Source organism: Solanum dulcamara, chromosome 8 (genome assembly GCF_947179165.1).
Source record: "Solanum dulcamara chromosome 8, daSolDulc1.2, whole genome shotgun sequence".
NCBI lineage: Eukaryota > Viridiplantae > Streptophyta > Magnoliopsida > Solanales > Solanaceae > Solanum > Solanum dulcamara.
This window is the reverse complement of record NC_077244.1, coordinates 36,827,552-36,854,983: the sequence shown is the minus strand read 5'-3', so window position 1 is coordinate 36,854,983 and position 27,432 is coordinate 36,827,552. Positions and strand designations below refer to the sequence as shown.

General features: G+C 35.5%; 1 protein-coding gene across 1 annotated transcript; it reads right to left on the bottom strand.

Annotated features, from left to right (window-relative positions):
- Positions 1 to 10,565: 10,565 nt before the first annotated feature.
- LOC129901210 (cytosolic endo-beta-N-acetylglucosaminidase 1-like) lies at positions 10,566 to 26,611 on the bottom strand. The gene is made up of 11 exons (XM_055976338.1): positions 25,912 to 26,611; positions 25,565 to 25,702; positions 24,975 to 25,084; positions 24,704 to 24,815; positions 24,515 to 24,622; positions 23,216 to 23,328; positions 22,325 to 22,406; positions 20,650 to 20,730; positions 16,992 to 17,047; positions 12,142 to 12,277; positions 10,566 to 11,553 (listed from the first exon to the last, which is right to left on the bottom strand). Exons 1-11 carry the CDS (start codon positions 26,398 to 26,400, stop codon positions 10,810 to 10,812), a joined length of 2,169 nt encoding a protein of 722 aa, XP_055832313.1. The 5' UTR covers positions 26,401 to 26,611; the 3' UTR covers positions 10,566 to 10,809.
- Between the last annotated feature and the right edge of the window lie 821 nt (positions 26,612 to 27,432).

Below are 27,432 nucleotides of genomic sequence, written 5' to 3'. Positions count from 1 at the left end.
TATAAAATAAGTCATAACATGGTAGTGAAAATCATCTCTTCACATTCTCTGACGTGAGAGGAGATTGCTCGTGTGAGAGAGCGAATCTTGCGACTTGTCCGACACTCTTTATTTCTAAAATATTATCACATGCACAAGAGATATGAATATAAATTCAACTGTCTTATTTTGTTGAGAATATAATAGCAATCAAGTTCTTTTACAATACATAAATATCATCATATGCTACGCAAACATAGAGCCTTAATATGTTTTTCAAACAAGTCTCTGGATATCGCTTTTATAAAAGGATCAGCTATCATTTCACGAGTAGAAATATATTATAAATTAATTTCTCCACTTGCTACTATGTCTCTCACAAAGTTATACTTGATGTCAATGTGTTTTATTTTGCTGTGATACTTAAGATCCTTCGTATATGCGATAGCCACTCGACTGTCGCAATATAAAATCATGAACCCTTATAATTATTTGAAATATTCAAAGGCTCAAAAAATCTCTTTAACTAAACAACTTCTTATATTGCAGATGCACAAGTTACGAATTCAAATTCCATGATTGATATATTTGTGCAAGTTTGTTTCTTACTTTTTCATGAAATAACACCACCATTAAGTAAGAAAGCATAATTGAAGGTTGATTTTCTATCATTCCGATCACTAGCCCAATCAACATCCGTAAAACTTCTCAAGAGTAAATCAGATCCACTATAGCATAGTGAATAATCTATAATTTCCTTCAGATATTATAATATTCTCTTCACTGCCTTTCAATGATCTCTTCCGGAATTATATTGATACTTGGTATCAGACCTACAGCGTAAAAATATCTTGACGAGTAGCGTACATCAGACTCCCAATAGCTCTAGAATATGAAACTTAAGACATGTATTCCTTTTCTTTTTCAATCTTTGAACACATTTCAAGGCTTAAAGTTTCACCTCTTGCTATTGGAGTATCCATAGGCTTGCAACTATTCATTCGAAAGTGTTTCAAAATCTTCTTTATGTATATTTCTTGAGATAGACTCAAAAACTTTTTGGAACGATCTCTTAAATTTTAACATCCAATATATAGTCTACTTCACCCGTATATTTCACGCCAAATGACTTTGTAAGCCATGAATTAACAGTTTTTTACATACTCTAAATTATTTTTGACTAATATAATATCATCCACGTAAAGAGAAAGAATTACAAATATTTCATTGGAATTTTTTACATAGATGCAATGGTCTTCATCGATCATGGTGAAATCAAATAAAACCATCTCCTTATGAAAGCTCAAGTGTCACTGCCTTGAAGATTGTTTTAGGACATAAATTGATCTTTTCAATTGACAAACTTTTTTTCTTGGCCTTTAACAATGAAACCTACAGGTTGTTCCACATAGATTTCCTCGTTTAATTCTCCATTGAGAAAAGCGGTCTTCACATCCATTTGGTGTAATTCTAATCTAAACGCGCACCAATAGCCAAAAGTAATCATATAGAGGTAAACTTCACAACTAGTGAAAAAGTTTTCTCATAATTTATTTCAGCTTCTTGAGTAACACCTTTTGCCACCAATCGTGTTTTGTGTCTTTCTATTGACCCATTCGATTTTTATTTAACTTTGAGAATTCATTTATTCCCAATAGCTCTACGTCTTTGAGGAAGATCAACTAGATCCCAGACTTTATTGATTTTTATGGTTAATTATTCTTTCATCATTTTTAACTATTCATCATTTTAGAGCTCGATAAAGACTCAACCACAGAATTAGGTTATCCAATTCTATGGGAGATACCAAAAAAACATAATCCTCAATCTTATAAGATTGTTTAGGTACACCTTTTCGTGTACTCTTACATAATTGAAATTTAAATTACTCTAAAAAAATTTGGGATTCAAAACTCCCACTTGCACTAGGAATCATTTATTGATCCAATATTGATTTATCAAGTATGTCTGACGACATTATTTGATCTACTGAACTCAACATTTTGTAGAGAGGTTCTCATTCATTTATTTTCACCCTTTTGGGATAAATAATTTTTCAAAAATCTGACATCTTGTGATACAATTTCAGTAATACTTTCATCCTTCAATTCACCAATGAACACATACCCTTTGGAGCTTTCTAAATATCTTATAAAGATACATTTTTTGGGGGGACTTAGTTTACCAAAATCACAAAACAATCTATAGTATATGCAGCACAACCCCAAGGTCGTAGATCATTTAGGTTTGTTTTATGACTAGTCCAAAGTTCATAAGGAGTGAAAGATACTGACTTAGAAAGCACTTTATTCAAGATGTAAGACGCAATCAATAAAGCATCTCCCCAAAAGAGATAGGAAAATTTACCTGCGCCATCATGGACCTTGTCATGTCCAATAATGATATATTTCTTCTTTCAACTACACAATTTTATTGAGGTGTATAAGGAGTAGTTAACTATCTGATAATGCCTTTTTCAGTACATACTTCTTCAAATTATTTTGACAAATATTTACATCCTCGATCGGTTCTTAAAATCTTTATACTTTTATTTAATTAATTTTCAACTTCATTAATATATCTTTTAAATCACTTGAATTTATGAGAAATCAAATAGACATAATCAAAGCGCGTGAAATCATCAATAAATATAATGAAGTATGTGGCACCAGACCTTCCTCTCACATTTATTGGACCACAAATATCATAATGGATTAATTGAAGTGGAAACTCACCTCTTTTAACCTTTTCAAATGGTTTATGTGTAATATTTCCAGCAAGACAATTTTCCCAAGTTGGCATATTAATTTTGGAGAAAAAACATAAATTTTCTTCCTTTGCCAACCTATTCATTCGATCTTGCTCTATGTGACCTAATCTTGCATGTCATGTAATAACGTCAATATCATTGTTATTAGAATAACAAGCCATCACACAATGGTTAACATAATAGCCATAAGTTGAAGGATTACAATCTAAAACGATAAATAATCATAACAAAGTTCAAAACCATACAAAACATTATTTATAGTTATTCTAGCACCACTATGACTAAAAAAGTAAATCAAAACCAACATCTAGAAGAACTTACACAAATACTAAGTTTTGGCAAATCATTGAAGCATATAGGACGTCAGGCAACATCAAAGATCGGCCACTACGCAAGTCTACTTTACAAGTGTCTATCCTTTTGACTTCAAGACTAGCATTATCTCCTTCAAAGATCCACCTAGATCTAGGCGAAACTCGGCAAAACTCTACAAACGCTTCTCGATCTCAACTCACATGGTCGTTGGATCCTGAGTGTACAATCCACATAGAATAAGATTCAGTTAGTAAAGAAGTGCTAGAAACATACGTAACCCTCAAAGATGCGTTTAGAAATTCTACCATTTTTGGCTCGGTACATTCACGAGCAAAATGCTATAGAACTTGCACTTCATTTGCTCTTGTCTTTCTTCTTGAAAACCTGTTTTTCCTTTTTGGAATTTGGCTTTTTTCTTTTGTTAGAGGGTCATTCACCAGTCTTTTTGTTCTTCCCTCTTTGTTCTTCCCATTTCTTTTCTAATTCTTCTTGCGCTTGAAGCCTGAAGACTTTGCTACTTGATTCTGCCACAAAGGCATTAGAAGCAGATTTAGCAGCACCAAACCGCTCATCTTCAAGTTCAACATGGAGGAAAACATTAGAGAAGGTTTTGATACTTTCATTATGGGCCAAGTTAACCTTCAAATGTTCTCAATTATTGAGAAGAGACTAGATCACTTCTTGAACTTGTTTCCCATCTGAGAGGAAATGGCCAACACTCTTGAGTTGAGCTATCATATTGGACATCATCTAATGTGTTATTTGACATTTTGATCATGACGCTTCTTGTAAGTGTCAAATTTGATAGTCAACTGTTGGAGACGGGTTACAGATGTACCCCCATATGTTCCTCTCAAATGTTCCCACATGGCATGAGAATTTGAAAATTTCTCATATTCATGTATGAGGTCATTAACTATAGAACTAACTATCATTCCACGTGCAGTGGAATCAACCTTTTTCCAAGCTTTATAAGCTTCAAGGTCTCTTCTGTGTTGAGCAATGTTACCCTCTTCTAGTTGATTCAAAATATGATTAATACCTTCAAGAGCATTTTGTTCTTCCATTACGTACCATATTTTATGACTCCAGATGTCGTAATTATTACCATTGAGTTTTTCACCTTTATTTAAGTCTGCAATTATGCTTTTTGATGTCATGTCTGTAAGAGACAATTACACAAGTTTATTTATCAATTATGCATGTGACATATACATTCAAGCAAATCAATTCTCAAGAAGGTTTCATATTTAGTATAAAATCAAAAAGACACGTAAGTATCCAATCATCATCTACGAACTAAATATTAAATCAAAATTAAAAATAATTTCTTAATGTGTATTCTAATACGATGAAGACTATAATCCCAAGGATTTTTTAAATCTAATTATTTGCACCATACGATAATGTAAAATAGAATAACAACACACCAATTCAAAATAGGATAAAGCACACATGTTCATATAGAACATAATCAATGATGTTCATTACAAAATATGTAAAAGGCTAATAAGATATCAAATTCTAGACTATGTTATTATGGGATCACGCTGGCCACCTAAATTCAAGAGCCAATATGAATCTCCATAATGGTTCGTTAGGATCAAAATTGTGATAGATATTTGCTAGTTCATTCTTCCAAAAATCTGAAAATGAACTATATAAAATACCTAATCCAATCCAACTCAATCCTAATTCAATCCAAAATAGATTTTAAAATTTTGGTAATTGGTCAAATGAGTCCATTTTAATATTTTTGAACTCTTCAAAAAGTCTTCTTCCTTCCCTTTCATAAGCCCTTTTATCTCTGTTCAGATTTTGCAGTATCCTTGAGTCATTTCTTATGACTTCAGGCTCCGAATCTGAATCATTTTCAATTTTGATCATTTTGCGTCGCAATCTTCTACAATTTCTTTTTGCATCTCTACTAGTATCATTCCCACTTGGAGCGATATGAACATATTTCCGTTTAGCCATATCTGAAATGAGAACAAAAAATTAGAAATATGGTTAATACCATTTAATGCGATAACGTATGTCATAAATTTCTGATAGAAGGCAAAAGGGTTTTAGGTCTAGAAGAAAAAAAATATATCAGAAAATACATTTTCTGTAGGTTATTATCAACTAATGACCAAGTTACAATAATAAGCCAAAATGTATTCTCAAATACATTTAAAAAATCAGAACTCATTTGTTTTTTATCCGATTTACACATATAATATATCCATAGAAAGCTACAAGGGAATTGATCATGAAAATACAAGTTTCAAGCCAAAATGTTGAACAAAAAATTTTCAAAACGTAACTAAACAGAAGCAGTTTTTCTGGAAAATAGTCCAAAATGAGCCAATTTTAAAAAATCATCTCTCTTTTGATTTAACTCCATTTTTCACATATAATATATCCACAGAAAGCTATAATCGATTAGATCATGAAAATACAAGTTTCAAGTTAAAGTTTTGAACGAAGAATTTCCAAAACGCAATAAAACAGAAGCAGTTTTTTTTTAGAAAATATAGTCCAAAATCGGCCAACTTTAAAAAATCATATATCTTTCGTTTTAACTCCATTTTTCACATATAATATATCCACGGAAAGCTATAAACGAGAAAAATCATAAAAATACAAGTTTCAAGATAAAGTTTTGAACAAACAATTCTTGAAACACAACAAAATAGAAGCAATTTTTTTGAAACAACTTGCAAAAACAGTGAATCCATGATTAATTACATGGAAGCATCAACTCAAGGGATCAATCAATCAATGCTCTGATACTATTGTAAGAACATTAGGAGAAAAAACAACGTGTGTGTACCTTAAACTTGCAGTGGCATGTGTTGAATTTGCTACCAACTCGATACAACCCCAAAGTCGATTTCGTCTCTCAAGGAAATGGAGTGCAATTATCACAAACTAAGTGTCTTCTTAGTGTGTTGATTGAATTATGAAAAATAAGGATATTTTTCTTTCTATTTGGTTTTTTGTTTTGTGTCTTACGTGCTTTCTTTAACCAAAAGAAGACGCCTTTTAATAATGAGAGGATGAAAGTTTCCTCGTCTTTTCAAAAGAGAGGCTGTAACTGTTTCCTCCTCTTTTCGAAAAAAGAATTATCCTTTAATTACTTCTTTTTCAGAAATAATTAATATATTGGGTTGAATTGTATCGATCCACATGGGCGATCCATGACCCAAAAGTTACAATATTATTAACAATTTAGAACTTAAAAGAACATATACTTTCATAATCCTAACAGAAATAATCTGTGGTACAACTCAAAGGTGATTTAGCAATTTTTTCCTCATATCACAAGATATCATTTCTACTCCTGCTATCTCAGTTTAGGTAGCACATTTATTTTCGAAACTCAAACTATATTAAGAGGTTCAATTATTTAATTATTTTTTACTCTGACTAAAGATATGTACAGGCTTGAGGGTCTACCATTGTATGACAAATCTGGTTTTATGAGTGTTGCCTTAAGTTGGAGAAGAATACTGTTGTTCGGGTTGACCATAAATTTCCATGTATACTTAATTGAAAATTTATCAACAAACAGTATTGAAAAATCACTATTTTCTCATTGAAATTTTTCACTGAAAAATGTCTGCGACATTCTCATAGATACTTCGAGACATTCTCACAGATACTTCGATTGAATTATGAGAAAAGAAAATAATAATAATGTTTTCACATATAGAATTAGGAAACTTCTCCTATTTCAATCAAAATTTGTTTTCCACCGTGCGTTTTTCAACGAATTGGTTCAGTGAAAAATGAATGTGAAAATCACATTTTATAATAAAAATTTTTCATTGATTTGCAGTGGAAAAACCTCTATTTCTAATAATGAAAGTAACCCTCGCAAATTTATGTGGTTGTGTTATCATGACGAGTTTGGACAATGTACTAACATATTTTCTTCAATTGTTATTTTTACATTCATTGTGTTTTATATGTGAATATTATTTATACTATAACTTTTTGCTTTTTAGTTGAATTGAAAGCGCAGAAAAGCCCAGAGACTGTACTGAGCCATTCGGTGACTTTCGCGGTCGCCCTCACTAAACCAACTTGAATCTGAACTACTATTTGCGCTCACCTTACCGGAACCTAAATTTGTATTCACCTCTGCTACATCACCTGAACCCGGGTAGGCTTGTGGCATACCTCTGCCCTAAGCTAACAGCTTTAAGCCATCTCTGACGATTAATCAACAATTCGAAGTGCTTTTCTTGCGTATTCTCTAGGGAAGAAGTCGCAAGGATAGTTCCATTTCTCCGCTAGCCGGGGACATGACTTCCAGCTGATAAACCTGCTCTTGCTCCATTCGCTGAATCTGGAGATAATTAGGGAATACCCTAACCCTGGGAACCGGGGCCTGGCCATCCTTCGTTTGCGGTCGACGTTCCGGCTTTGTCCGTCGACAGCTGAATGTTTCGATCTGGTTCGATTCATGATCGCATCTGCAAACCTTATCCCGTGGGCTTTAGCGGACGTTTTTCATTCTTCACCCGGTCCTTAGTAGCCTTTCCAAAGTCAACCTAACCGCTTACCTTTGGAAAGGCGCACATGGAAACTGCTTTTTCAATGATATCGACCCTACGGAACCTAATGTAGCTCATGTAGCGGTCATTAACTATAACTTGCACGAGGTATCACAGTGGGGCCTGTCTTCTGTCCGGTTCTTGGGTCCGGTCAAGCCTCTTTGAAATTACATCCCTGCCTCTCGTCTAACTCGAGTTGCCCCGCTCCTTTGGCAGTTCCAGCTCCGTATCAAGGTCACGATCGATATCGTCACTAGCATCAAGATTGTCACTAAACTGCCAAGACTCGGTTTTTTTGCGGGAAGGCCCTTCTAGAATTACGTTTAACGTCCCTTTATTACTTTCCCGATCGGCGCCTCGGGTCGGTAGCTGGGCTCCGGGGCATTACTACCACGGCTACTATCGACCCGAGCCCAAAGAAGGAAAAGAACGGACTAAAGCGAGGAGTTCCCTATCGATGCGTGTATGCCTTCGCTTGCAAGCATCAAAAGAGAAAGAATTACGTTTCTTTTGAGATCGTAATCGTACCAACGGACGTTCTTGGTCGAATGCTCCATCCGCCGGAAGGCGAGATAGGACTTTCATTGCCCATTGGTGGACAGGAACGAGCGAAACGAAGTGGAGCGAGGGGGAGGGAGGATCTACTTGGAATTGGCTGTCAGTGAATCCCCCTATGGCCGATCTGTCACCCAACCTACTTAAACAACCTAAAGGCTTGGCCCCGTCCCGTTTGGAGAATGACCCCTTATGGCACGGCTTAGTCCCCTCCCCTTCTGTTACCTACTTTTACGAATTTCTTCGGCCTCCATCCCTAGAGGAGCCGTATGAGGCGGAAGCTCCACATGTTGGTTCACCAAGTGAAAGAGAGGTACTTGCTAAAGGACGGCTTACTCTACGCCAAGGACGGGCTCCTCTTCGTTGGAGAGAAGAAAAGAGGATTATGAAAGGCAGTTTAACCAAGCGGGGTCGGTTTCCTCTCCCCTCTCCTTTCAGTCGAGCTACTTCGTACGTTGGTCGAGCAACTTCGAAAGGGCCTCCTTTTTCTTCTCACTCGCCCGGCTCTGCACTAAAGAAAGGTGCGTCTGTATTCACTTTCATTCAGAACAAGCAACGGCTGAGCTACCGCGGAAGCCGGTGTGAACAAGCACCGAACGGTGTGAACAAACGGGTTACTATGCCCGCGTCTTTCAACGAGACCACCAAAAAAACCTAATTCAGCTTCACGTAAGATAGCTAAAGTATGGTATCGACATGATTATGAATGATAGAATACCCGAAACACAGAAAGAGCTACCGGAACAGCAGCTTGACCTGCGGAGGACTGATTCACAGGCCACTAGGCAGTCATCTTTGATCCTGATCGGCCGACCTTTCCGATCCCGAAACAAAGAGAGTTCGGCTCTCTTTTTTTTTCCGCTCATTCAGATGAAGAAATTCCGTGAAGACGACGAGAGATGCCGCCTGCTCTTTTCGTTCCAACCTCCTGATTGTCTTCTTATCATTTTCCGGAGGCATACCTAATTAACGATAAGAGCAGAGATCTCCTCTCTCCTTCGGACCCTCTACCTCTACTTCCCTTCCGCTCATAAACAGCCTTCCAGCAAGGAGAAAGAGATAAAGAAGAAAATTCTCAAAAACCAGAGGTTATTTGTATTCCTCGGAAACCCCCGCCTACGTCACCATTTAATATTTCTTGGCCCACTATTGGCCAAACCACCTGGGCACTAGGCCCAATGTGAGTTGGATCACTTAGCCACGCTTCATAATTAGAAAAACGAGCACCGTGGAAATACATGCCGCTCAGCCAAAGAAAGATGATGGAGAGTTGACCGAAATGTGCACTAAATACTTTTCGAGAGATCTCCTCCAAATCACTGGTATGGCTATCGAAATCGTGAGCATCAGCATGTAGGTTCCAGATCCAAGTGGTAGTATCAGGCCCAGTAATGGCTGGATCTCTTACTAACGCGTCCATTGAGTATAACAGAGCAAATGATGGTAGAGCAATGAACATAGGGATGATCGTATTTAATAGAAATGGCAGCTTTTAGGCGTGATCTATCTCTCTGCTTTTCATAGTCAAGATGTGCCCGTGGGATGAGACTTTAGGGCTTTAGGGAGAGACTCTCTTTCTTTCTCAGATGTGAGAAATGTTTGTTCTACAAATGAAAATGAAGAGAAATTAACATCGGATCTTTATAACTTATTTGAAGGTGTTAATGCTTTTGGAGATATGACTGGGTCTTATGAACGCCATAACGATTCTGATGATTTCTTCACCTCATCCCCTAAAATTGTTAGGTAGCCAAAGCCTAAAAAACCACCAAACATGAAACCCACACCCACAGCTCGTAACAGATAAGAATTTGGTGGTAAAACAAAGAGCTGAGGATTTAACTCGAAAATGGATGCATGACTTTCCGTTTAATAGTTGGTTTTGTATACACACAGATTTTTCATTTTATTTTTTTGTTATAGCTTACCAACAACGTCACGACTCAATGACTCTGTGATATCCTCGTTTAAAGAACTTGTCAAAATTCTTAATCCAACACAAGAAGACTGATGATAATTAATGAGCATGCTAAAGATGATAAAGAGCATATAAAGAATAATCCCGTTGCTCATGATCTAATGGATTATTGTGGCAATGACAACAAGAGAGTTACTGATGAATTTACTGGGTTATTTTTTATTTTTTTTTCATTAATACAATATGTAATCTATACTATTATTTCTTCTCCTGACGTATGTTTATTTTAATCTAGTTATAGCGGATAAATCATGAAAAATATCCGTAAAAGGTAAATCATCCTAAAGCAATTGGATTAAAAACAATCCAAACATTATTTAATTTCCCCAGAAGACTGATAGAGTTCCAATCATGGTATCAGTTCACACTACCTTACACCTTTGCTTTAAAACTTTGGAATGGAAGCCAAGTGAAGACAAAATTAAGATAACTTTCCTTTTCAAGCCTCAACTGTTAACCAGATGCTGCAATATCAAACATTATGAAGAGAGGAAGTTTCGTGATTACCGACTTAGCGCGTTCAATACTCAATACATTATTGTAATGCTACAACAACTTGTATACATAAAACACATTATTCTGCGGCGTGTAAATGTGTAACACTTGCATTTATTTTTGGTCCTTCCCTATACAACCTGGAACAAATGACAATTTGGCTTGTAGAATTAAGAACCTTGAACGTCTAAATCAAGAGATGGAGACTCTTCTAGCTTTTGGAGAGCTCCATCCAGACTGCAAACTTGAATGATGAATTTAACGCTTGAAGTGCCAGTGGGAACTACAAGATCAGATACATAAAATGCTTCAACTTCTGCAACTCCCAGGTACTCCTGGACTAGTTGAAGTGATCCATTTGGTTCTGCCATTGAAAGATCAGGTTGTTTCTTGACATAGATATAATACTTAGGGAATAGGTGAGTTTTCCCGTCTTTCAATTCCCAAACAAGCTTGACAGTAAGTTTCCTGGAGCCATTAGAACCAGAAGACGACCATTTAGTGAAAGTACCTTCAACAAGCCATGAAGTTGATGGTGGGAACTCGAAATTTTGCGTAGAACTATTTATTGCAAGATGACCAAGCACTGCATGATATTCTGACGGATACAACGCCATGGTTTTATCTTGACTTTCTGATTTGTGAACTTCAGCTCTTAATTTATAGCATACAGCATGGATTTTTGTTAACATGTATCCTTCCATTTCTATACTACTTTCTTGTATGACCCATGATGATTCACTCTCTAATTTAGTAACACGATGAGGCATTATAACATTGTCAAAATGTCTAACAAAACGACTCATAGTCAGTAATGAATCACCCGAAGAAGCAAGTAATACTGATTTTTGCTCTGCGACAGCAGAAGTGAACTCAAGAGACAAGCCCAACTGAGAGCTTCCATTTGATTTTACCTGCATTAAAGCGTATCAGATGATAAATGAACAAGTACAACATGGGAAACAACATACATGTATTCCATCACAACATGAACTTTTCATATTTCTGCAGAAGTTGGGCCAGTTGGAGGGTAATAAATCTCAGGAAATGCACCAAGCAGGAAAGAAGGATGAGTCCATATGAAAAAAGGAGAGTAATCAGCTGCCAGCCCCAAGGGTAGAATATTTTTGGTAAGGACCTTAAGGGTAGAAATCGACAATTCAAAGTCAGTATTTTGACATTGGCCACTTGAAAAAATAGAATAAAAAATTTAACAAAGGTACGCATTCTTTAGAAAAAACTTGTAATGAATCTATTCTTGTGGAGTAAATTTTATCATCTAGAGAAATTTATTACAGGATCCTGAGATACAACTCAGCACCACTCTCAGGTGAACACCGAACAAGTGGCCTTAGTAGTATAATTCTCCTCCACAAGAGAGGTAACAGATCTTTCTGAAAGGATTTCTGCTGTTGGTGAAAATTATCAGTATGTCCTTGCAAGTGATTAGTAACAATTAAGAACTGCAACAACTATTATCCCCAAAAAAAAAGACGGCTTACAGAATATGTAAAATGAACAGGTGAATCTGCTAACTGAAGCTTCCCTTCAAACAACCTTGCTGAGAATTGAAAATCATCCTCAAGTGTTCCATTGAATGTTAGGTTCCCTCCTCCATTATAAGATGGCTCCTTGATACTGCCACATCCAAGCATAGGTCAAATCCAATGCAGATGACCAGCTCCAAAATCAAAACATTGAACAGAAACAAACACCAGCTAGTAACAATTATGAATAAAAGCATGCACATAAGACCCCAATATGAACACATGCATTACATATACAGACACACGCGCGCACGCACATACACACACACACACACACACACACACATATATATATATGAGAGAGAGAGAGAGAGAAAGAGTGAGGGAGGATATTTCGCTATCATACCAAATGAATGTAGTAGCCTAGTAGGTCAGCAATCTACCCACTTCTCTTTCCATTATCTACACCCGTAATTACCCATGCCAATTCATTATTTGAAGGAAAATTAACATTAATTTTACACATTTTCTTGTCGTTGTCAATTTATCCGTTCTTTGAGAATTCAGTCCAGTTGTATTGTTTTTTCTTATTGGCTCGACCTGTCTCTGGTCGGTGTCTTAATTTGTGTTGTGGGTCAGCACATTATTCTCACATGTTGATTGGTTATTTCTGGTGAGTCTTCCATTGGCAACTAAGACTGCTTTTGTGGTTAGTGAGCAACTCCGATTTTTTCTTTGGGTGCTATTTATTTGGGCGCTAGTCTGCAGCAAGCCTTGGCTTTGTTTTTCAATTCTAGAGGTTAAGGTTCTGGTGAGTGATTGAGGCTATTTCGATTTTGGTTAGCTGCTTCAATATTGTTTGTGATTGATAACCGGAACTCCTTATATATTTGATACAAGTTTCCTATGATCAACCATAGGCATGGATTGGTGGAACACGAGCCAACATTAGAAGTGATAAGCAAGGAAGGTGAAAATGGAAGCTAATGTTAGAGCAGGATATTTGTTTATATATACAGGGTTTTGTTAACCTACTACATGAAGGTAGTAGGTTAGCAATGTCCCAACCATTTTTCAATTCTCCAAAATGCCCTTATTATTTTCTGCCAACACATTAAATGTCGAGACCTTTTTGTCTTTCACCAAATTCCTGATTTCCTTCCATTCATTCTCCTTTCACTTTCACCTGACACAAGACTCTGGCGAAGAACAATCTAAGCTTCATCTCCCAACGGGTCTGCAGAGCTTTATCCCAAAATTTTCTTTTTTCAATCGGATAATCAGCAAGTAATTACACAAGCCTCTGGCGAAGAACATATACTGGATTACAAATGTAACAGCAACATGATTAAAAGTCAAATATTAGTTTCTGGCGGTTACTGATTTCCTTCATTATTCTGAATTGCAAGCTTAACCTCCATATGTTTAGCATGCAAGTTGAATTTAAAAGCATCCATTTAGTCTTGATGATTTCCGATTACTGCAACCAAAGAGACTCAAAATCAAACCAATGCTTCCTTCTTTTCTATTACTCTTAGACATGAAAAAGGAGGAAAGAAATGGGAGTTTGATTGGGAAAGAAATAGAGCAGTATCCGGAAAAAGAAACAGAGAGGGGCTACTTGTCAGCAAAGAGGAAAAGATAACTAGGGTGGCTTATTAAGAAGAGGATTCTAAGGTGTTAGGACGTTTTTTGTTGAAAAACATAAATTCCCTGTAAAATTAATAGGTGAATCTACTAACTGAAGCTTCCCTTCAAACAACCTTGCTGAGAATTGAAAATCATCATCAAGTGTTCCATTGAATGTTAGGTTCCCACCTCCATTATAAGATGGCTCCTTGATAATGCCACATCCAAGTATAGGTAAAATCCAATGCAATGACTTGCTCCCAAATGAAAACATTGACCAGAAACATACACCAGCTAGAACAATTATGAACAAAAGCATGCACATAAAATCACAATATGTATGTATGTATGTGTGTGTATATATATATAAGAGAGAGGGGGAGGGGATATTTTTCAATCATACCAAATGAACGTAGTAGGTCAGCAATCTACCCACTGTTTCCATTATCTACACCCCGAATTACCCGTGCCAATTCATTACTTGAAGGAAATTTTTGAACATTAGATTTACACATTTTCTAGTTGTTGTCTATTTTATCCGTGTTCTTGGAGAATTCAGTCCAGTTGCATTGTTTTGTCTACACTTTGGCTCAACATATCTCCGGTCAGTGTCTTAATTTGTGTTGCTGGGACGATGTAATGGAGATCTTGATCTAGATTCTGTGCTTTGCAGATTTCGGGACCTAACGATGTTCGGTTCGTCACATGAACTGAACGGTAATAGTCTATTACCCCTCTCCCTGTAGGCCGAGCTTCCTTTTCAGCCCTCTCACTTCGTTCGAGCTGAATTACATCCACCCTCACCGGGTATGAATTCCTAAATCCATTTACCTCAATCAGGATCAACTCCTTCTATGCCCCAGGAAAAAGCTAAAAGTGAAGCAGTCATCAAGCCGGAGCTAGTTTCACAGCTACTGATTTGCGACATTATTCTCATATGTTGATTGGTTATTTCTAGTGATTCTTCTATTGGAAATTAAGGCTGCTTTTGCTGGTTAGTGAGCAGCTCCGATTTTGTCTTTTGGTGCTATTCGTTTGGGTGCTAAGATGCAGAAAGCCTTGGCTTTGGCATTCAATTCTGGAGGTTAAGGTTCTGGTGAGTGATTGATGCTATTTCGATTTTGGTTTAGCTGTTTCAATATTGGTCGTGATTGACAACTGGAACACCTGATATATTTGATACAAGTTTCCAATGCTCAACCATAGCCATGGATTTGGTGGAACATGAGCCATCATTAGTAGTGATAAGGAAGGAAAGCGAAAATGGAAGCTAATGTTAGAGCAGGATATTTGTTTATATATACAGGGTTTTGTTAACCTACTACATGAAGGTAGTACTTTAGCAATGTCCCAACCATTTTTCAATTCTCCAAAATGCCTTTATTATTTTCTGCCAATACATTAAATGTTGGGACCATTTTGTCTTTCACCAATATCCTTCCATTCACTCTCCTTTAATTCTCACCCGACACAAGACGCTGGCGAAGAACAATATGAGCTTCATCTCCCAATGGGTCCGCATAACTTTATCCCAAAATTTTCTTTTTTCAATCAGATAATCAGCAAGTAATTGACATATGCTGGATTACAAATGCAACAGTAATGTGATTAAAAGTCAAATATTAGTTTCTGGCAGTTACTGATTTCCGTCATTATTCTGAATTGCAAGCGGAACCTCTATATGTTTACCATGCAAGTTGAATTTAAAAGCAACCATTTTAGTCATTTGATGGTGTCCGTTACTGCAACCAAAGAGATTCAAAATCAAACCAATGCTTCCTTCTTTTCTATTACTCTTAGACATGAAAGAAAAGGAGGAAAACAGATAAAGAGGAAGGAGCGAAGTCACCTGGAGGAAAGAAATGGGGAGGAGTTTGATGGGGAAAGAAATAGACCACTATCCGGAGAAAGAAACAGAGAGGGGCCACTTGTCGACAAAGAGGAAAAGATAACTAGGGTGGCCATATTGAGAAGAGGATTCTAAGGAGTTTAGGCCTTTTTTTTGTTGAAAAATCCAAAAATTCCCTGTTGTTAAAAGATGGGAATGTGTTTAAAAGGATAGGAAAAGTGAAAATGGGTACAATGCTAGCCTACTACTTTCATGTAGTAGGTTATCAAGACCCATATATATATACGCGTGTTTGTATAGGGAGAGAGAGAACCATGGTAGATATAAGAGTTATGAGATGGACGGGGTACTGGGTGGGATTTGACTGCTATGAGAATTCAACTCTAGAGGTATTCTTCCTCGTGATTAATCATGACCAGTAAGGAAAAGCAAAAGATATTTTGAACACAGAAAAGGATAGACATGATGTTCATATATCCTTCAACCTGCAAACATGAAAGTAGCTCTGATTCCCTCTAAATGACGATGTAAAAGTCATGTTTGCTTATGCTCTTCAATGAAACCAAAAGAAAAGAGAAATAACAGATGATTTTCCAGTGACGGAATTCCTAAAGATGATTGGAGAATTGCAGGGACTAAAATCTTTCTGAAAGAAAAGCAAAAAAAAAAAAAGAAAGGGGGGGGTGGGGAGGAAGGTGATTTTTCTGGGTTTGCTAAGAAGATGATAACCCCGGGTCCCACAGAAGGTGATTGGAAATGGGAATGTAGCTGAAGATTGGGGAAATATTTTTGTTCAAAGGCAAAAATGTGCCTACTATCAATGAGAATGTGGGGACTTTAAGGAGAACTAAGAAATGAGTGAACTGCTAACCTACTAATAAATTTATGTAAAAGGATAGCAAAACCAGACAGCTTTCAGCTGAGTTGCAGGTTAAACACTCTGAGTTGCTGAACTGGTGGTCTTTATTCATTCCCAATTCATAGGCATTTCTAAGATACTTCACTGATAAACTATCAAAACAAAGGGCATGTTAGGTTATCTCAAATGAAGCTGCTGTCACAAAATGCATTAGGTCTCAGAGAGACAATTTTAGGTGCACCTATGACACAAAATTTTCTAATCTAGAACGGCATTGCAATGGAGGAGAGCAAAGAGCCACAACAATTTACATGTGTGGGTGTCCAACTTTTTACATTTTTATACATCTATGATGGCTCATGTAGAAAGATGTACACATTAGACCATTTTTCTCCAGAATTCAAGTGTCAAATGCTTCAAATAAGATTTTATATGTGATAGATCATCAGACTGAAACAAGGGACTACCACTGATAGAAAACAAAGTTAGGAAGATCGAAAATTAAATGTAATAAGTACAGAAACTTACTCAACAACAACTTTTAAATGCCCTCCAGTTGATTCTCCAGAAAACTCCAAGAAAGGCTGAGATGAATGTGTGTATATTAGCAAGGGTAAGAAGTTTCTAAAAGGGAAAGTATTATCTAAGTGATGTGACATGGTATAGAATCTAAGAGCTAAAATAACATCAGTGCACTCATAAACATATAGAGTTGCGTAGATTGCAATTGATAACCCTTATCAGATATTCAATTATTTTACTTCGTTGTGGTTAAAAAAAGAATTTTCGCAAACAAAACTCAGGGATGACATTTCACAAGGTGAAGGCAAATTCAAGTAGGGAATAACAGCAAGGAAATATCAGCTGTGTTGTCAGTTCTTGTCACTTACACTCGATTCAAACTTATAATCTTTCAAAAAATAAATCTGAAGAGCAAATCATATAGTTCAAGACATCCCCATGAAACTGAATTTCACTGACACTAAGAACATGTGGAGGACACGAATAATATGTCTCTGTAAAAGGCTTTCAGAAATTGTGAGAAATATAGGAGAAAGATATTACTGGATTGTGTATCTACATTATTAAACAAAGATCTTATTTATAGACACTACAATACAATCCTTTACTAAGTATTATTTACTATTTCTATTCCTATTACTATTCATATTCCTATTTTAAATAGGATTGTCCATACCTATTCATATTATAACACTCCCCCTCAAGCTAGTGCATACAAGTCGTATGTACTTAGCTTGTTACAAATGTAATTAATACGAAGATCAATGCGGGGCTTGGTGAGATATCTGCAAATTGATCACTCGGCTTCACAAAATTAACAGTCAATCTCAATGTACTCGGTCTTCTCATGAAATACTGGATTTGATGCATAATGTCGAAAAACATAGTGATAAATTCATGAATTGCAGTGTTGAACTTCCCAACCAAACTTGAAAACATTGTTTCAGACCATAGAGTGACTTACACAATCCACAAGGCTACTAGACTCCCCCTGATCAATAAAACTACGTGGTTGCTCCATGTAGACTTTTCACAGTGCAACTGCCGCTGGAAAGTGCTCAAAAGCTGGTATGAAATATATTGTTCGTCTTGGAATCAATAGACGAGTCGACATTAAACAAGAAAGTCACAGAAAACTGGTCGGAACATACTCATGCGTCGGAGTATTAAATTTGATGGGTGAAAGTGGTAACAATCTGAGATATAAAATTATATGGGTAGCGTCGGAATGATGACACGACTTTACTGAGAAAGAGAATTATATGGATAGGGTCAGAATGATGAAACGACTTTACTGAAAAATAGAAATTATATGGGTAGGATCGGCTTGATGGCACGACCCTACTGAAAAAGAGAAATTATGTGGGTAGGGTCGAAATGATGACATGACCCTACACAAACAAGGAAGTAGTCACCGAAAAGATGGGACGGTGCTACGCAAATTGGATACGAGAAAGTAGTCACCGAAAAGATGGCACGGTGCTACACAAATAAGATATGAAAAAAGTAGTCACCGGAATGATGCATGACGCTACACAAATCAGATATGAGAAAGTAGTCTGAAAAATGCACGGTAATATGCAAATTAAAATGCACGATACTATGCAAATTAAATATGAAAAAGTAGTCACCGAAAAGATGCACGGTGCTACACAAATAGATATGAGAAAATAGTCACCGGAACGATACACGGTGACCCCGACTTTTGCTAATATAATCACTGGCCAGACGGGCAGCATATATGAGTAATAGCCGCCCGCCAGCAACAGAAGCTCTTTGATTCTGTACCAACATCGTAGAGGTTTTGATACCATGCGAGAAATATAGGAGAAAAATATTACTAGATTGTGTATCTACATTATTACACAGAGATCCTATTTATAGACACTAAAATACAATCATTTACCAAGTACTATTTACTATTTCTATTCCTATTAATATTCATATTCCTATTTTAAGCAGTGTTTTGAGAAGCGAGAAGCGGAAAAAAGCGATGGGGGCTCGCTTCACAGAAGCGAGAAGCGTGAAGCGTGAAGCGTGAAGCGAAGCGCATGCTTTTTTCAGAAAAAGCGTTATTTAGTATAAAAATAAAAAATAAAAAATATGCATAGACAAATAATCAAGAACTCAAAAGACTTAGATTAAAAAGTAAATAGATAGTCAACAATCCTCATAAGTAACAACATATAAAGCAAATGCATAACCAAATCACAAAGAGAGCAAAATCCTATTCTTCAACAAGATCCTCAAACTCTTGAAGTGCCATCAACAAGGGTTCTACTTGGTCCTCATCTTCTTCATCGGAGGACTCATCAACAAGAGTTCTACTTCTATTTGAACTTGAACCTGTAGCTACTCTTTTTTCCTTGCCCCTTAAAGTACTCCCCCTAAAACTATAAGATTAAAAGATATTTAAATACAATTAATATATCTTTAGTTTAAGATCACAAGGTTCATAAGTTTTTTTTTAATACTTTTTATCAAGTCAAAACCAAACAATCAAATTGAAACGGAAAGAGTACCAAATCTAACCTTTAGAAACTGTGAGTGTAAGCATATCATAGTATTTGTGTAGAAATAAAAGCTTTTAATTAAGAAATTATAAAAATGTTAATATTATATCTGGAAGGACTAATAAGGAAAATAGTGTCAAATAAAAATGAAATGGAAAAAGTAATATAAAGTGAGCAGATCAGTAGTATTCTTATAAGTAATTTCGATTAGCTTTCTAATTAAATATTAATATTATATCTGGATTGAATAAAAAAAATAGTTTCAAACAAAAATGAAATGGAAGTGAGCAGAGTATTAAATTAATCTATACCTAATTATCAATCCTCTAAGTGTAACCTTTTGGACTTTGTGGCAGACAAGTGATTCATGCTTTTGCTTTTAGACCTTCCTGGCAATAGCACTAAGTTAACTTTATAATTTTTCTTAATATACAATTATGAGGAAAAATATGAATGATTTTCTCTATAAATTTTTTAATACTGAGATTATTTTCTTCACTACCCGCTTTTTCCAAATAAGCGAGCTTTTTTCTCGCTTCGACATGAAGCGCGCTTCTCGCTTCTCCCATGAAGCGCACGCTTTTCTGAAATCGCTTTGCTTCACGGTATTGAAGCGCTAGAGTCTCGCCTCGCTTCGCTTCACGCTTAAAGCGAGCGCTTCGGCGCTTTTTCACAACACTGATTTTAAGTAGGATTGTATATACCTATTCCGATTCTAACAAAAATTAATGAAACATAGTCTATATCTCCATTATATTGTGCCTAACACTTTCTAGCCTTGCAGAAGTACTCCAAGCAAACATTCGGAGACACCACTTACTATGGGAAACTTTGATGTGCAAGTAAGCAGAGAGAAGGTTACAGAAACGACTTTTGACGATAACAGTGACATTATGCAAAACTAGAAAGTAAATGAGATGATATGAAAATGCATATTAGTTGTAGGAACTGTACACCAGACAAATTAATGAAATTGTCTATAATGATTGTAATATGTTAAAATTGGAGTTCAATGCTTTGTTCTAGATCGTAGAGGACAACTACATTAAACAGAGAAATTTCTCGAAAATTGGAACTCCTGACAAATACTATATTATTACTGCAATTAATAACAAATAAGCTCAAAAAAACATCTAGATACCAGAAGACACCTGAAAGCTTTGGGAAGAAATGTTGTTCCAAGGAGTCTGTGATATTTGCTTTCCATCGACAGTAAACTTGTAACCATGACCCTGATGATGATTACATGGATGTTAGCGGGTATTGCCACCTCACAGACTTTTTGAATTAGAAATCATTTCAATTGCCTCAGCCTCCCCCTGTTATTCATAAACAGCCATAGAAGCACCTTGGGACCAAGATGAGAACCCTTTTGGGTTTGGGAATTGCTTGAATCTCCCTTTAGCTTTCAGCACTTGACAATTTTATCAGATACCCATTGTAATTAAGTATACCTTTCTGCTTATACCTTTCTGCTTATGCATTTCATGGCGTCTTCAGCTTGAAGTTTCACAGTGGACCATTTGAACATGCTTTTATCTGTGTTGCTAATCGAATTAATTAAAATACGACAACATACTTAATTCCTCTCCTCTTAACCGTGCAGGAACCACAGTAATGGCCTAGACTCTTCTTTTAACTCTTGAACCATAGTTATTTGCTTCTTGAAATTTACATTAAATGTATTTTTTAATAAAAGCACTAAAGTTGCTAAGCATACTGGTTATACTTCTCTAAGGGGTCGTCTGGTGTGAAGGATAACACCAAATAGTCCTGGGATTAAATTATAGTGCCAATTAATTTTTTTGTTTGGTTGGCAAGTTTGGGATAACTTATCCCGGGATTACTAATTAGTACCGGGATAAGTTATCCCCCCCCCCTTGGGTGGTATAGTAATCCTGAGATAAAATGGGTAAAATGAAATATATCCCTTTAAACTCTTTTATACATCATTTTTCACATTCATGTATATTCACATTATTTTTAATACCATGTATAATAACATTCACAACCTTCACTACTCCTTATTTTTATGATAAATCTTCATATTTTTCTATGAAGAAATTATACTATATAAATATAATTTTTATTGAGAACTTATTTGACTAATTCTTATGTTTATTTATATTTTGATTTCTCTACTATTAAATTACATATTTTTAATTATATATTCTTTTAGTCACTTGAAAGCTTGTATTTTATATATCAATTAAAATGAAAACTTTAATATTTTACAATTTAAGAGTGATATAAATAATAAATTCTCCTTTACTTTAACCAATTTAAGATGAAATTTCTATTTTTAAGCTAAATAAGATGAAAGTTTTATTTTTGAATACATATGGTACCATAATGGGAATGCATACACAAATATTTAATCTAAATTAGAAGAAAATTTTATTTTTAAGAATGAATAACTAAAGCTTGCAAAGAAAATATAAAAAAAAAACTAAATAAAGTGAAAGGTATTTTTGTAAACAAACAACTTGTTCTTTAAATTTATGCAATGAATATTATTTTGAATACAACAAACCACCAATAAGAAATAATCCCACCATAGCTTATTCCATCATAACTAATCTCAGCATAACGTATCTCGTCATAACTAATCCCATTATAACTTGTATTCAAACCAAACAACTCCTAACTGAACTATTCAACAAAGAGTTCAAGCACAACTAGTACTTCATATAAGATCCATATGGAACCAATCCACCTTGGCATTGATAGGAAGAAGATAAAAGCAATAAATCTGCATTTTATTTTGTAAAAAGACGAAGGAGACAGAAAACAAGGTTATGAAAAACGAACAAGCTCAGGCCATACCTGATCAAAATTTGAGTAGAATGGAAGGGTTTGGGGATAATTTTGTGAAATATCCCATGATTTTTCTACAAGTGCCCACCAACTGCATGTTAAAGCATTTAATTATGATATGGTTAACAGCAAGCATATACTACTTTTCGATTACCAAAACGGGCATTGTAATCAATTGCAGATATGATAATGCATATAAAAATCTGACAAGATATGGATATTCAACACAGCTTTGAGACATACAATCATAAAGTTGCATAAAAGCTACTCAGACTATCCCATTTTATGTGACATAGTTTGATTGGAACGAACACTAAGAAATCACTTTAGATTGCATATGATAGCATAGTAATAGAAGAAAAACATTGAATTTAGCTGTTGAGAATTTAGTTCAACAGGGAAGCATCCTTCATGGCGAGAAACTCAAAATTACTTGAATGTAACTTCTATATAGTAGTATCATTTTGGAAGTGCATAAAACATTCTGAGACGTTTTAAAATAAAATATGTCATATAGATCTAAATGAAGAGTTTCATTTTAAGCTTGGTAACTAAAAAGTATAAAGAAATGGAGAGAGTTCCATATTTACCTTGGCAATTTAAGTAATCTACTGGACCTCATCTTCCATATTGCTGGCAAGGTGGTTTACCATTTGCCAAGGAAAGATCAAACGAAGAAAAGGATATTTGCTTTTTCAAATTACTAAAAAAAAATATGCGAATATCTAAGTGGCAGAGAGGGCGGTCACTACATGAAAAGAAATTAAACCATGGAAATCAGGATATGGAAATATTGTGAATCTTCAAAAGTAATCTGAAGAGTAGTCTTTAGTGGAAATCAGTATACGCATTCTTTTAGAGAAAAGCATTTAAGAGATATTATGGCAGGCAGTGCCTGACCGGTTCTGTGCAGTCTGAAAGTCAGGTAGTTGTTTTGTCTCATACACCCATCCAGGAGCAAATATCGCAGCTGACACATTATCCATCTTAATCACATCAAGTGCCAAATTTGTCTACATAAAAAAGACAAAAGCAGATAATTTTACAAGTGGGTAGTTCTTTTTAACAGGTGGTTTAAGAAAACAAAAGTGGCATCACAGCCTATAGAAAAGGTTGAACTAGTGATCTGGAGTACACTTTTAATGAAATGTGTTTCACTTCCAACTTCCCAAACTAACTACTTGCTAAGAAAGACACTGAAACTAAAACCTTACATCGGAGAATTAGCATCCTCCTTCCGGAACACTATTATATAAAGATCCCAAAATGGCTAAAAGAAGTTCTAAACAATCAGACAATACTTGTTTCCTCTAACAAACTTGAAAGTGACACATATTCACTAAACAAGTTGAAATTGAAACTCACATAGAAATGGAAATTTCACTTTGTCTATTATAGCAGCAGCATAACACACATTATATACACACACATTTTTCTGCGTGTGTGTATAAGATCCACTTTTATGTGAAAAATATGAAAGTTTAGAGACGATGTAATAAAGGAGAAAAAGAAAACCCTGAAAGAAAGGTCTCCCAACTTTAGGTAAGGATTCAAAGATGCTTGGAGAAATAGATTTAAAATGCGATGAGAATCTTTAAAGAAAACTCACGTGATAGTCACTTCATCAGGTAATTCATTGGAAGTTCATTACAATCATAGATCTTGGTGGGTCCAATACTTGTGTTAGAATGATAGAGTAAGACTGATGTAGTCAATTATGAATTATGCTGTAATATAGAAGGTTGATGATTATTTATGAGGTTTAACAGCTCTTAATTGCCTACTCACAGCATTTTTACATCTGGTCCCAGTTATAGTCTATGGTGAGAACCTAGCTAACTGAAAAGAAAAAGCATAACTGTTACTCTCGTAGTAAAGGTAAAATACTGGTTAACAGACATTTTTTGGTCGAATATCAGATAATTTTTTAATCTATTGATAAATAGGGTAACAGGCCCCAATTCTCTCCCCTCAAATAATCAAAGATACAAACAAGGAAGGACTTCTCTCTAATAAAGATTTGAACAAGATAACACTGTAAATTATCAAATATTTCTGTCAAGATCAAACAGTATAAAACATCAACTTACAAACTAAATAAGAGAACGATGATATGGATTATGTATTTAGCACTAATACACGAGCAAAGAGGATGAGGTATGAATTTTTTTATTTCCCATACTTGGTGTACAAACTCACCATCCATTGTCCACCACCATAAGTGTTTCTTCCAAAGACATCAATTCCCATGTAAACATCGAACTTCCTGTCACCAGCAACCTCAGCTGAATACTTAGGATAATTCTCCTATAAGTACACAAGAAAACAGGCTTTAGCGATCATTATTATTAACCTGGAAAAAGAGAACTAAGAATTAGGAGAAAATACCCGCCAAGTGTAGTTTACAAATATACCATCAGATATATCAAAAAAAGGCTTATTTTTTTCATTTAGTTGATCTTGCCAGCTAAGGTTCCCATCAATTGTGACGCTATCATACCTGTAGCATCACCATAAGAAAAGACAATTATGCTGTTTTTTCACTTTGAAGAGATGGTTTATTTCATGATATTACCATAGGACCAAATATCCACAAGCAGAAAGAAAGAAAAACTATGCAGCTTTTAACTTTGAAGAGAGGTTTTCTTTCGTGATTTACCATATGACCAAAGATCCAGGGACAAGGGAATGCATGGACTGAGTTAAGTGGCTGATAAATTCTTTCAGGTTAGGAATATGCCCGACATCCAGGGAAACTTCCATATTGACCTGAAAGCAAGATATTTGAAAAAGTAAAAAAGGATTCCGTATAAGACATAGTTACGCAAAGAACTAGGGCATAATAAACTCATTCCTTGCTGAATTTTTACCGGAAAACAATTAGGATTGTATGACTATACTTACCTTATTTCACAAACAACAATTATTATGGATTTTACTTCGTAAAATTTTGTCCTATTCTTCAACTTCCAAATATGTTACTGACCTGAAAACTAATTTTTCTCCTCTGATATACGGAAAATTCGCTAGACTACTGTTCCAGAAAAGACAACAAAGGAGGATTCAATTTATTTTTTAAAAAAAACACTTTTCAAGTCTGACGGGCATATCTAAAATTATGACAATCAGGAAATTTCATGCTATGAATGTAAAGATATGGCATCAAGTTTTGTGATTAGGAAATGTAAGAGAAGAAGAAGAAAGGTGAAGGGCCTGAAGGCCTATAAAACATCAGAATCAATTGCTTACCAGCCATCCATCAACGCCTAAAGCAGCAGCCAGCTCACTTAACCGCTCTGCATACATGTGAGCTGAGTTCTTTGATGAGAGTAATTTGTTGGCAAGAAGTTTGCCTTCATCCCACTCCATGATAAAAGTTCCCAATACCTTATAATAAATGAAAATTAAGCTCAATGGAGAAGGAGGAAGTGACCAGACAGGCAGAACCTTAGGTGTTGGAAGAGTAGATTAATAACTCTTAACATATGTATGAGTAGCAAATTGAAGATAGAGTCGGCTGACCAAATTAAGTGTGAAACGAGAAAAAAAAAACATAAAATAAGGGGATTTTGAATCAATATTGATTACTGTGATACCTTGACTCCGTGCTTGTGAGCAGTGTTAATCCAACAAGGAGGCGGGAGAGTAACCAAGGAATGGGAGAAATAGACGAATACATCAATTAAATACCAATGCCATATAGCATAAGCATCAGGATTATTTCCTCCTTGTATCCACTTATCGTCAAGGTATCCTCCAGCCATGTCGTGGCACACCAGAAGCCTACGCCGTTTCGGTAGTTCATTGGCGGCGTAAGGCGGCAACTTCACAGAGGCCTTATTGAAAGGGAAGTGAAAAGAATCGAAATAGGATCTCGACTCAAGTTCTTCCAGAGTTTTCAGTGGGTATGACACCGGAATAGAAGGTTCCGACGGATCAAACTCGGAGGGATGAATTGCTTTTTGATTTCCGGCCATGGGATTAAATTTAGAGAGCAAAGAAAAGAAGGAATTGAGAATAGACTTGAGCGAAGCTAGGGTTTGGGGATGGTGGGATTTGAAGTAGGAGCGGAAGCTGAATCTCATCGGAGAAATGGAGTGATGGACTTTTCAGAATTCATGGAATGGAATAAGGAAGAGTGAACGTTGGGATATTTGAATTTGTTCTTCGTCAACATGCTTCGAACGTATTATGCTTATTGATTGTTCATATTTTTTACGGTTAGCAAATGAAAAACATCATCTGTTCAAATAATTTGTCAATTTATCAACATGCCGTGTGATTTGAGTCTATAAAGTAGTAGGGTCATTCATTGTATTTCCAACAGTAAGTTATGGCAAAGTTTATTCAATTGATGTGTAAACTTTTCTTAGGAAATGTATCATTCACACATAGGACTGCTCGACAGCTGTCCGACGTAAAGGGTTAAAAAAAAAAAAGGACAGGGGAAAGAGGAAGAGATTGGTGAAATCATTTCGAGCAAAGTACGGAATTCATTTCCTCAACTTAGTTGCCAAGCTTGTAGATCCTTCATCTTAAATTAGAGGGAAAAAAATAAATATACCTCTCAATTTTAAAACATATATATTATTTATTAAAAAAAGTGATCCACATATCTTCTTATCGACCAACAAATTAGGCATATTTGCCCTTCTTCCTAACACCTTGGTTGGATGGTTGTTATTCGTTATATTGTATTATATTGTTAGTTTAAATATTACGTTTGTTTTGATTGTTACTTAAATTTTATTTTATTATATGTCGTTACGGAACAATAAAAAGTCTCATTTTGTGTAATGACTGATTTTATGTGATGGTTTCGTTACTTTAATATTTTCTTCTTATTTTGTCTTTACTTACAACAACAACAACAACAACAACCCAGTGAAATCCCACAACATGGGGTCTGGGGAGGGTAGAATGTACGCAGACCTTACTCCTACCAAGGTAGGACGGCTGTTTCCTGGAGACCCTCGGCTCAGTAAAAGCATTAATGCATAAAAAAAATGTTAGATAAGAATAGGAAATTAAAAGTTTTATGAGAAAAACAACAAACAAATAACGAATAGATAACAAATAAATACAAATAAATAAATACAAATAACAAATAACGATTA

Coding starts and splice junctions, on each gene's coding strand:
- LOC129901210 (XM_055976338.1), bottom strand. CDS start 26,400: ATGAGATTCAGCTTCCGCTCCTACTTCAAATCCCACCATCCCCAAACC. Junction 24,816..24,974: donor CCTGGATCTTTGGTCATATG/GTAAATCACGAA, acceptor GTGATGCTACAG/GTATGATAGCGTCACAATTG. Junction 17,048..20,649: donor TTTCTTCCCAAAGCTTTCAG/GTGTCTTCTGGT, acceptor CATTCATCTCAG/CCTTTCTTGGAGTTTTCTGG.